Source organism: Hemitrygon akajei, chromosome 2, assembly GCF_048418815.1.
Source record: "Hemitrygon akajei chromosome 2, sHemAka1.3, whole genome shotgun sequence".
NCBI classification, from domain to species: domain Eukaryota; kingdom Metazoa; phylum Chordata; class Chondrichthyes; order Myliobatiformes; family Dasyatidae; genus Hemitrygon; species Hemitrygon akajei.
This window is the reverse complement of record NC_133125.1, coordinates 128379254-128391688: the sequence shown is the minus strand read 5'-3', so window position 1 is coordinate 128391688 and position 12435 is coordinate 128379254. Positions and strand designations below refer to the sequence as shown.

The window sequence follows — 12435 nt, the reverse complement described above, 5'->3', positions numbered from 1 at the left end:
TTGAACCCAACACCTCCTGACTCAGAGGTGAGTGTGCTAACAGTTGAGCCAGAGCTAACACTGGCATGCTGGAGTGATCACAACTCCAGGTAACACTGCTGAACTAATTAGAATAATGTGTTAATTTTCATTTAATTAGGCATTTGTGATGTGCAATCTACTCTTAATTCCAAGTGACAATTCAAATTAGCTGATGACTTAATTTAGCACTAAACCCCAATTGAACCATCTTGTTTACCATACTTATTTTGAATTACTGCCTCTTTCAAGTTCATCACATAAAAAGTAATGTTGAATTACCAGGAGTATGACAGACAGAGATATTTTACTGATCCCGAGGGAAATTGGGTTTCATTACAGCTGCACCAACCAAGAATAGTAAAGAAATATAGCAATATAAAACCATAAATAATTAAATAATAATAAGTTAATCATGCCAAGTGGAAATAAGTCCAGGACCAGCCTATTGGAACAGGGTGTCTGACACTTTGAGGGAGGAGTTGTAAAGTTTGATGGCCACAGGTAGGAATGACTTCCTATGATGCTCAGTGTTACATCTCGGTGGAATGAGTCTCTGGCTGAATGTACTCCTGTGCCTAACCAGTACATTATGGAGTGGATGGGAGTCATTGTCCAAGATGGCATGCAACTTGGACAGCATCCTCTTTTCAGACGCCACCGTCAGAGAGTCTCACGACATTTTCTCTGCCCGCCATAACAGTGATAAAGAGTTCCCCTTATCCTTTTCTACCACCCCATGAGCATCTGCAACCAACGCATTATCCTCCACAGCTTCTGTCATCTTCAACAGGATCCTACCACCAAACACATCTTTACGTCACCCTCACTCTCTGCTTTCAGCTGGGATTGCTCACTAGTGATTCCCTTGCCCATTTGTTCATCTCCACTAATCTCCCTCCTGGCACATACCCATGCAAGCAGTAGATCTGCTACACTTGCACATTTACCTCCTCCCTTACCCTTGTTTAGGGTCCCAAACAGTCCTTCCTGGTGAGGCAACACTTCACGTACGAGTTTGTTCTGGTCATCACTTGTATATGGTGCTCCCGATGTGGCCTCCTCTACATTGGTGAGACCTGATTAACTTGGCAGACCACTTTGTCGAGCACCTCCACTCCACATGTCAAAAGTGGAGTTGCCCAGTGGCCAACCATTTTAATTCCTATCCATATTCCCATCCTGACAGGTTGGTCAATGGCTTCCTCTTTTGCCACAATGAGGCCATTTTCAGGGCCAATCCTCATATTCTGTCAAAAAAGCACCTGATGGCGTGGACATCAATATTTCCTTCCGGTAAAAAAAATCCTCCTCCTTCTCTCTTCTTCTATTCTCCACTCTGTCCTCTTACCTCTTCTTCTCAACTGCCTATCACTTCTTCTGGGATCCCCTCATCCTCTCCATGCTCCACTCTGCTCTCCTATCAGATTCTTTCTCCTCCAGCCCTTGACCTTTCCCACCCGCCTGGCTTCACCTATCACCTTCTAGCTATCCTCCTTTCCCTCCCACCACCTTTTTATTATGGCATCTTCCTCCTTCCTTTCCAGTCCTGAAGAAGGGTCTCGGCCTAAAATGTCAACTGTTTATTGATTTCTGTAGATGCTGTCTGACCTGCTGAGTTCCTCCAGCATTTTGTATGTGTTGCTCTGAATTTCCAGCATCTGCAGAATCTGTTGTGTTTGCGGCTGTGCTGTAATTCTTATAGATGAATACCTTCAGAGTAATGTAATGTTTTATTGTTCATTCCTATGAGCTATTTATAATTTTCTCCAGTGCTTGGTATAGACCTGATTATGTGATCAATGAGATATCTGTTTCTGAGACTATATTTCTATTTATAGTGATCTAATGGGAATTTATCATAATTTAAAATCCCTCAGAGTAGATCTCTTACTAAAAGAGAGTTTCATGGCTGGATGAAATGTTGACCTCAAAAAAGATTTTAATGCTGACAGGCTGTTTTTGAATATGGTATGTTAATTAGTCACATTGTTTTCAGTTCTCAAATATTAGTTTTGTAAATAACTATGTAGTTCACTCTCTTCTAATACTGCAAATAGTATTAGTATTGATATATTGATTACAGATTTATTCAAATGAACAATTTTAAAGGAGCTATTTTATTATTGATTATTTTGCTTGATCTTTTAATAAATATTATTTCTGAAAAGTATCATTCTGACCTTCGGGTATTGCAAGAAGCTTCGCAGATAATGAAGTGCATTTGAAGTCGTCAAAGTACAGTATAACTTGCACAGAGCAAGTTCTCTAAACAACAATGTGATAAGGATCAACTTGCTGATGTTTACTGTGAGTTTGGCCAAACATTTTAATTCCCATTCCAGTCCCCACATGTAGGTCCATGGTCTCCTCTTGTGCCAAGATGAGGTCACCCTCAGGGTGGATTGGCAACACCTTATTTTCTGCCTGGGTAGCCTCCAACTTGATGGTTTGAATATCGATTTCTCCTTTGGGTTAAAAAAACTTTTCCCCTTCCCTGTTCTATTCCCCATTCTGGCCTCTCACTTCCCCCTGGTTTCCCACCTCCTCCCCTTTCTCTTATGGTCCACCCTTCTCTCCTATCAGATCTCTTCCTCTCCAGCCCTTTATCATTCCCACCCACCTCATTTCACCTATCACCTTCTAGCTAATCTCCTTCCCCACCACCCCCCCCCACCTTTTTATTTTGGTGTCTTCCTCCTTCCTTTTCGGACCTGAAAAAAGGTCTCAGTCCGAAATGACGACTGTTCGAAAATTTCCACAGATGCCTGACTTGCTGAGTTCCTCCAGCATTTTATGTATGTTGAGTTAAATAGTATGTCTGTATGTAGAATAAATGAATGCAAATGACATAATGTTAGTGAAAGACAAGGCTAGTATTTGTTTGGTTGCATTAAGAGGTTTATCCAAGCTTTGGATTCAGTACAATTTATTAAACATGTGGAAGACTGGCATTTGACCGAGCTTTCAGTAGTGCAATTTTCATTCATTGTCCAGGAAATTCAGCCATCATCAAACATAAGTAAGATGGTAATTAAATGTCAGAAGGTAACAGTGAAAACTCCCCTCAGAAGCAAGGTCACCTCCATTGAATGCATGTGATGTAAGTTCTTGCTCCAGATGCAATGGGAGTTACTCACCACAGACCTGTTCCTTCGATGAAACAAGTTATTGCATGTGTTATTAAGGTAATTGATTAATGGCACGTAAATTGAAACTCATAGCAACTAACCAGATTTTTGCAACCAATGGGAGCCCATAACCAGAAAGAGATTTCCCCTTCAGTACGTCAAACGAAATCAGATTCCAATAGACCTGACTTACACACTGACTATTTCCAGAAGTGGCAGGAAGCATCGAGCTTTCAAAACGCACATAAGGAGTAAATGACCAAGCAGTTGAAATAAATATTGAAGCAATCACAGATTGTTGTGTTTTGAGCAAAAATCCCTACCGGGGGAATTCGGTCATTTATTGTTAAAAGAAAGTACTGATGTCCTCAATACGAATGCTAGTGAAACGGTGAAGTTTTAGGATGAATACAGTACATTGTCTGATTATACTGACTAATGATTAGAATTCCAAGTAACTTGCAGCACTAGGGAGACCAAAGGTGAATTGGAAAAGCATGTTTAGCCCCCATGTGGATACTGCAAGTTTACCTTGGGTGACAATAGTAACAGTTAGCACTGCTGCTTCACTGCTCCAGGGACTGGGTTCAATGCTGATCTCAGATGCTGTCTGCATGTAATTTGCACCTGCACGCAGTGACCTCGTGGGTCTAGACTGGATGCTAATCCCAATGATGTGCTGGCAAGTAATTAGAAACTTTAAATTTCTCATTAGTGTAGGGAAGTGGCAAAGGAATCAAAGGGATTTGTGAGTGAGGGAATAAGTTGCAGGACTACAGTGAAATAAGGAGAGGGGAGCAGCACTGATTACATTGCTTTATTGGGAGCTAGCATAAATTCAGTGGACAGAATGGCCTCCTCGTACCTCTTACCCAACAAGCAATATGAGAAACCATTAACGGTTTCATACTGAAAATTACTAGCCACAAGCCAAACATCCATTTTAAATCTGTTGCCCACTGTATACCTTGACAAGTTAGAAGACATGCAGGAAAAAGATAGGGAGTTTGAAGAAGAATGTGCTGTTGCAATATCAGCTTAAAATAACCGGGCAATCCAGATTGAGTGCTCATATCCAAAACTGACGAGTCGGTTTGCTAGTGCAGTGTATAAAGCAAATCAACACACTTTACTTTGATCCCTTAATTTATTTACATTGAATTGGCCCCAGGATCCAATTTATTTGTTTGCTCACCGAAAAGAGAATCAACCTTGCCTCACTACAAATAGACAGAATGATCTGTACCAAATTGCTTTATGGAGTTAAGTTGTCACTGAAGATTTTACAGTTGATAATGGACAAGATTCCGTAAAGCATAGTCTATTGCTTATCTAACCAGGATGAGCTTGTTTTAGCACCTGGGACAAAATCCATCTCCTTATAGAAGAGGTATTCAAATGACAAATTGTCAGGATGTGTATCGTAGACAGCTGGATGATATGTTTATCTTGGACTGGTGGTGAACAGCAATGGTTTATAACCCATCAGAAGCAAGATGGAGCAGAGCTCAGAATTTTTTCTTGGGCATAGTTTAGTATTCTTATTGAGTGTCAACACTACTGCAGCAGTTGATATAACAAAGTGAAGCTTGAACATGGAATGAAGATTAATCGAGAGCATACAGCTTACAAAAAACAGAGCTTAATAACCAAAGGTTACTAGTAGATTGTGATTGGAAGATTACATTGAAGTGTGAGTGCAATTCGCCAAAATAGAGCATGTGCTGTTTTCATGAATCTTAGCCAAGAGGAGCCAATGTACCTTGAAAGTGAATGAAATTATGCACAGAGAGTAGAAAAGGTGCTACCATTAGTTCTTGGTCTGAAGAAATTCCTCAAATGAAGTTAACATGAGTTTATTTTCATGTGCACAAGAACAATGAACTTACAGGTACAGAGAATAACTTGCTTGCAGCAGCATCACAGACATGCAGTTGCAGAAACACACAGACTTCAAATTATGCATAAAGAGAGAGAGAGAGAGAGAGAGAGAGAGAGAGAGAGAGAGAGAGAGAAAACAAATCACAAAACAACACCTTAGTGCAAAAGAGACATGACATCATATTGGGAAGGGCTTTCATTTCAGTCCTGGATCATAAGCTATTCAACATTGATGATTTCATTCATGGCAGCTTCTAGTCTACAGAGAAGTATGAGTATATCAATACTCCTGCATGTTGAGATCAATCTTGCAAACAATTGTAATTCGAGATGTTTCATCCAACCTACATCCCAAAGATGTAGTGAGAACATGAATTTTATCTGACATTTCGATGAGATGACTTTCCAAGTGCAGTTGCAGAAGCCACTGAGATGACATATCAAGACATGCTTCTGAAGTCAGAATCAGATCAGGTTTAATATCGCCAGCATAGGCTGAGAAATTTGTTGTCTTTGTGGCAGCAGTACAATGCAATATATCATAATAGAAAAAAACGTGAATTACAGTGTGTGTATATTTATTTTATATAAATAATATATAATATAAATAGTTAAATTAAATAAGATTCTTTTTCCAAGATGGCGGCGCGACACAGATTGCAGCGGCCACTCCGGAGCTGATTATCTGTTATTTGTGAAGTGGGGTGCTGTGCGCAATCATAATCGATTGAAAATGGACGTGGGAGCACGGAGGAACATCGGGAAATCTCCAGGGAGACCTTCTTCATTGCTGCTGCTGCTGTGAGGTCCGGGTCTCTGCTGAGAAGAACAGGCCCCCAGTCCTCGGGGTCGCGTTGCCGATGGCCGTTGGTGGGGCCGTCTTAATACGCTCAGCAGAAGATGGTGCTCGGAGAAGCTGTGCCGGAGGGGATGGTCGTCGGCTCGGAGGTTCGACGGGCTCAGAATCCACTGCGGTCAGGTCGCTTTCGGTGTGTGCTGCATCTGCGAGGCTGAGTCGGGTGGCGCCGTGGAAGTCCATAGCGGGGGCATTCCCTTCTGCCACCGGCGTGGGATAGCGAGTCTGTCGGGACCCTGGGGACTTGTGGAAACTGTGTGGTGATCTCTTTTGAACTTATAGTGCTTTAACATCTTTGGACTATTTTTACTGTACTGTGCCCATAGTCTGTTTTTTTTAATCAATTATGCTATTGTTTGCACTGTTGTAACTATACGTTGTAACTATGTGGTTTTGTGCAGGTCTTGTAGCTTTAGTTTTTGGTCTTGTTTGGTGGATTTGGAGCTCCTTTCCAGGGAACGCGCTAAGACGGTAGTGCGATATTAATACGCAGCAGCCTCTCCGGACTCTGGATTGGGGATTGCCAAACATTATGTGGATTTTCTAGTGTAGTCTGTTTTGTCATATGCTTTAGTTATATAATTCTGGAGGAACGTTGTCTCATTTTTTAGCTGCATTGCATTTGTGGTTTCTAAATGACAATAAACTGAATCTGAAGTAGTGCAAAAATAGAAATGAAAAAAGTAGTGAGGTAATGTTCATGGGTTAAATGTCCATTCAGAAATCAAATGTCAGAGGGAAAGAAGCTGTTCCTGAATCATTGAGTGTGTGACTTTAGGCTTCTGTACCTCCTTTCTGATGGTAGCAATGAGAACAAAGCATGACCTGGGTGATGGGGTCCTTAATGGCTTTGCTCCTTAAAGATACTATGGACTTGATTTGTGAATGCTTAATGATTGGACCAGTTCAGATAAGTGCCCAAAGGTGAATATGCAATCATTTTAAATGAGCAGATTCAAATTGTTCACTGATCAAGGATTTCTGAAGTGAAGTCATCGAAATATCCTCCCAGTGTTCTGAGAAGATGGATCTTTGTTAATGTCCCCCCAGAACTTGGTAGCATTTGAAACATGAAAGTAATTGCCAAAAAGTATCTTTGCTAGTTATTATTAAAGATTTTGACAACTTAGTAATGATATCAGAATGATCAAAAGCCCTCACAAACATGACAGTGGCTGATGTACAGTTTTGGAGTCCATGTTGTTTTTTGAGCAAACATCATTGATTATTTACTGGAGCGACTCCAGATACTGTAGCCTGGAGCAAAATACAAGTTGCTGGAAGGACTCAGTGACTTGAGCAGCATTTGTGAAGGCAATGCAATGACTGATGTTTCGAGTCAAGATCGTGCATCAGCTCTGGTGATCTTCTATTCCTTTGATATTCAACGTAAATGTATGGAAGTTTAGATAGGATCATGCACAACAATGGGAATTTTATGAGGTGAAATTGATTATTACACCATGAGGTGTAGCTGATAAATTGGTGACAGGTTATGGATGTCTTTCCAGGGTAACTCCAACATAATCATGAGTCAGCTAACATCTTGTTCAAATATTGTACAGAGCTGTTGATGCATTGCAGATTTTGAATGTGATTGAGTTTAATGGCCTGCTTAGAAGAGAGAATGTATGCACTATTCTAGAAACAAAAGCAAAATTTTGATTTATGTTGCAATAACTCATTGGGAAGAGGAAAATAGAAGCCATTGGAGTAACATGAGAAAGTGGGAGTATTAAGACTGTTGAGCATGAGTAGGGGATTGGTTAAGGTTAAAAGTGTGCACTTCTAAACTGTATCTTTGCACCTTGTCAGAAGTATTCATATTGACTGAACAGTTACAGTGAGAGATGCATACTATATAAACATGAATGTTAAAGAAATATATGATAACAAATTCCTTCCAGAAATGGATACAAAACTAATTTCTGGAGGAGATGCACTTACAGAGAGTGGAATCAGGATGCTTGTCTGATCATGAAGTAATACTACAGACCCAAATGCAATTAAAAAGGGTCAAGTGCGCGTGAAAGCCAAGTAGCAGGTTGAACTAGTGATTTCTCATTTACATACTTGTGCACAATACATGCATCATGTTTTCAATTGATGTAATGATCAAATAAGGTAATAATGTCATTGTGCATGTGATGTAAGCAAACATTGGATATTGTTCGCCTGCTGTAAAGCACACACCCATGTCCTGAAACTCGTACATGTGTAGTATGAATAGATGGTAGTAGCAGAAAAAAGCTGTGTCACAGACTATCTCCAAATGCATTACATACAGTACATAACAGGCTGCTTTAGAAGATTCTTCTGCTCCTTTTCCAACTACTGCTGGTAGTTTCTAAGGACAACTCCAGAGAGATTATGGGTCCTTTCCCAACCGTCTCACCCCCAAAGTGTAGCCTCAGTGTAGCCCTAGACTCATCTCTGGAATGGGATTTGAGCCCACGGCTTTGGGGCTCGGAAGCAAGCTCACTCCCAACTAATCCAGGGATAACACAGTAATGTGTGAATCGCAGTTATTCATAGTGTCATCAGGATTTAGTTTTTAAAACAAAGTCAATTATGGTCATTCATAAATTGGGAGCTTCTACTTAGACAGGGAAATTAGGGCAGCATGATCGTGTAGTGGTTAATACAACGCTTTACAGTAAAGGTGACCTGTGACCTCATGGGTTTCGCGTGGACGCCCCGGTTTCCTCCCGCAGTCCAGTTGGTAGAATAACTGGTCATTGTAAACCGTCTGGTGACTTAGGCTGGGATTAAATCAGGGGGGTAGATTGCTGGGCGGCATGACTTGATGGGCCTATTTCGCTCTCCATCTCAATTTTGAAAAATATTATTTTGTAATTCTGTTTATACTCATTTTTTTTTTCCTGACCTCCAGGTCTCCGACAAGATTATGCTTCCACTTCAACAACTATCTCTCAGCGCAGCTCCAGTACATCGCTGTATTCAGTAAAGCGGGGCACAGGGAGTGACCAGGAATATGACTGCTGCAGCCTTGAAGACGAAGAAGAATTTGACCAGCTTCCGCCACAGCCTCGACTCACCAGGTGCTCTCCACCCTTACGAAGTATGCCACATTCACAGACTTTTTCCAGCATTAGAGACTGCAGAAGAGGCCCAGCACCTTCCTCCTACTTGAATTCCAGTGCTTGTCCATCCTATTATTCACAAGGTCATACAGCTGAGCAACAACAGTACCGAACAAGTGCAGGTAAAATCCTAAACTCACTGTTTATATTTATACAACAACACACACAAAATGCTGGTAGAACACAGCAGGCCAGGCAGCATCTATAGGGAGAAGCAATGTCGACGTTTCAGGCCGAGACCCTTTATATTTATATACTTAATGCAAGTCAAGACAGAACTACCCATGTGGGGTTTAGAGGTGCTCCTTTTGCAGTCACCAATCAGAAATAGCAGATACAACCTCTTTGGAAGATATGGGGTCTTCTATTTACATGGTACACATGTGAAGTTTGCAGTTCTGAAATTTTAGCCTCATTATTTCAGCACCCAATAAAACATTTTGTGCATTTTATACATCTTGAAAAAGATTGCTTTTAACCTACTTGTGTTAATCTTAAACATGCGTGAGAGCATCTACAGTACCCTGCATTGATCTTCTCTGAGGATCGTTGTCTTGTAGTGGGGGAGAGGTTTGAGTTTCTGAGATCCCAAGAGCGATACCATCAGGAGTTTAGCCAAGCTCCTACTAGGGTCACCAGTCAAGGGGTGAGGGTCAAGGGGGAGGATCTAGACCACTGTTCTCAACCAATTAATGGTAGGGGTCCATGGCATAAAAGGTTGTGAACCCCTGGTGCAGGCAATGAACGATCTAACCAAGACTTCAATGACAGAACTGGCGGCAGGTAATGACACATCACAATGGCAGTAAAGGTGGAGGAAGTCTGCAGCAGCAGAGGGGCCCCCAGTCGTCTTGCATATCCATGTCACAGGACACTGACCCTGATCTGTCAGGAACCGTCTGGTGGATATCTGTGCAAGTCTCCCCACATTAAACAAAGTCATGCACAGGCAATCACCATTTATGTGGATCTGGATTGACTTCTGCAGCCACCTGAAAACCTATCAATAAGCAACCCCACAGGAGAACATCAGACTCAACTTGAGTGATTGTACTACTTACACTACATTGCCCTGCCCGGTCTGACTCACTGCTTTTTAACTCCACTCCAATGAAGGAACTACCAGACCTGACTAAACTACTGTTGCAGTTTAAATGTGAATTGTAGTGCTTTTTTTTTCAAAATAACAATTGGTAACATTTCAAAAAAGAACTTACAGCATTCTCAAAAATTTGTACATTGCATACCTCTTGTACTGCAGATACACTTGTACCATTTTCAGCCTCCAAGGGCCAAATGGCTGTGAGATATTGATTTAAATCTGAATTTCTGCTGAATGTCTACAAACTTGAAATTTGACCTGCTTTCAGGTCGCTCTTCTTCCTGGATCCAAACTGTACTTCCAGTAACCTTGAGGAATGTCCCATTGGAGCTAATGTGACACCACCCTGGTATTGGGTATAGATAAATGTCATTGTATCTTTTTTTAAGTTGACTTCTCAGATATGCTGAAGTTTCAATACAGATCTATGAATAGTCAAGTCAAGTCAAAATAAGAGTTATAAATATTGATTCAGTGTTCAGGCAAATGTACATCGAAGATCTTGTTTTAAATTACTCACTTAAAATAATTTTCCATTGGAGATACAAAGCATGTTGGAGTCTCAATAGATCTAATGCATGAATCAAACTGCTGAAGGAACTTACTGGGTTGAGTTGGATCTGTGGAGTCAAAGGGACAGTTGTGTTTCTGGTGGAGGCACTTCATCAGGAGTGCGACATTAGAAGGAGGTTTACCAACATATCAAGAGGTGATGGGAGGTTGAGACAGGGCTGGAATGTGATAGGTGGAACCAGGTGAGTTCCATGTACAAAGCAGATTTATTATCAAGGTAAGGTACATATACGTCACCATGTATTAGATGATTAGGAGATAGTATAATTATTTACTGTAATTAAAGTAAGTGATAGAGTCATAGAACACTTATAGCACAGGCCTTTTGGCCCACCTAGCCATCAATCTGCCTTGTCCCATCGGCCCACACCCAGACCGTAGCCCTCCAATCCCCTCTCAACCACGTACCTATCCAAATGTCTCTAAAATGTTGAAATCGATGCCGCGTCCACCACTGGCGCTGGCAGCTCGTTCCACACTCCCACCATTCTGTGAGTGAAGAAGTTTTCCTTCATGTTTCCCGTAAATATTTTTCCTTTCGTACTTAACCCATGACCTCTGGTTCTAGTCTCGCCCAACCTTAGTGGACAAAGCTCGCTTGTGTTTGTGCTATCATTACCCCTCATAATTTTGCATACCTCTAACAAATCTGCCCTCATTTTTCTTCGCTCTAGGGAATAAAGTCCTAACCTGTTCAACCTCTCCCAATAACACAGGGTCTCAAGTCCTGGGAACATCCTTGTACATTTTATCAGCACTCTTTCAATCTTGCTGACATCTTTCCTGTAGATAGGTTTCCAAAGCTGCACACAATACTCCAAATTCAACATTGCATTGCAACTCCTGTACTCAGTACTTTGATTTATGGATGTCCATATACCAAAGCATTCTATATGACTTTGTAGAGCTGAGACACCATTTTCAAAGAATTATGAATCTATATTCCCAGATCCCTCTGTTATAGTGCACTCCTAAAGGCTGATTTATACTTCTGCATCAAATGTACGCCGTAAGTACGGCGTGGCCGTGTAACCTACGCTGTACCCTACGCCATAGCTTGACACACACCTCTTCAAAAATGTAACTGTGCGTCGCGGTGAAGCAGACCGCAGCAACTGTGATTGGTCTGCTTGGTAGCGTCGCATTTCCTCCTGTCTGTAGGCATACTGTGCATACACTGATGTGAAATAAATGGTTGGAGACGATGAACAAAATTGTCAAATCTACCTGCCAACATCCGAAAATATTTGAAATGCGTTTCCTCGTCCATGTCTCTCAGTGGCTGAACAAGCACAGAAAATTCACCCTCCTTCATTCGCCTCAATCCGTTCAATGGTCGTACATACCATCTGCTCCGACGTCTTCTCTCTTTTCTGTGTTGCAGTAATTTCAATAAAAGTGAACCTTTGTTCAATATTTATTAGCTCCAACTCCAACATGATGTGCTCTTTCGCCATTAGAAACCCCACCGCCAACTAGTGTTTTGATGGTGAATTGCAGAGTGACGGAGACACACCACCGCACAGGTATAAATGCTCACTATGGCGCAGGCCACTTACAAAGGCTGCGGCGTAGGCTACTGTGCAGAAGTATAAATCAGCCTTTAGTGCCCTACTGCTTATCATGTAACTGTAAGCCCTGATTTGTCACCCCAAAAAGCAGCACCTCACACTTGTCTGCATTAAACTCCATTTGCCATTTTTCCACCCCTTTATTCAGCTGGTCCAGATCCCACCACAAGTTTTGATAGTCTACTTCATTGTCAATTAG

The 12435-nt window shown here is 41.4% G+C and overlaps 1 protein-coding gene across 2 annotated transcripts in view; it reads left to right on the top strand.

The window, feature by feature from the left end:
• The window catches only part of slain1a (SLAIN motif family, member 1a), a 146161-nt gene that overhangs the window by 92519 nt on the left and 41207 nt on the right, over nucleotides 1-12435 (top strand). For both annotated transcript variants that reach the window (XM_073027596.1, XM_073027604.1), the window contains one exon: nucleotides 8780-9112. In XM_073027596.1, coding sequence (XP_072883697.1) covers nucleotides 8780-9112 — 333 coding nt within the window. The remainder of the gene's footprint in view (nucleotides 1-8779; nucleotides 9113-12435) is intronic.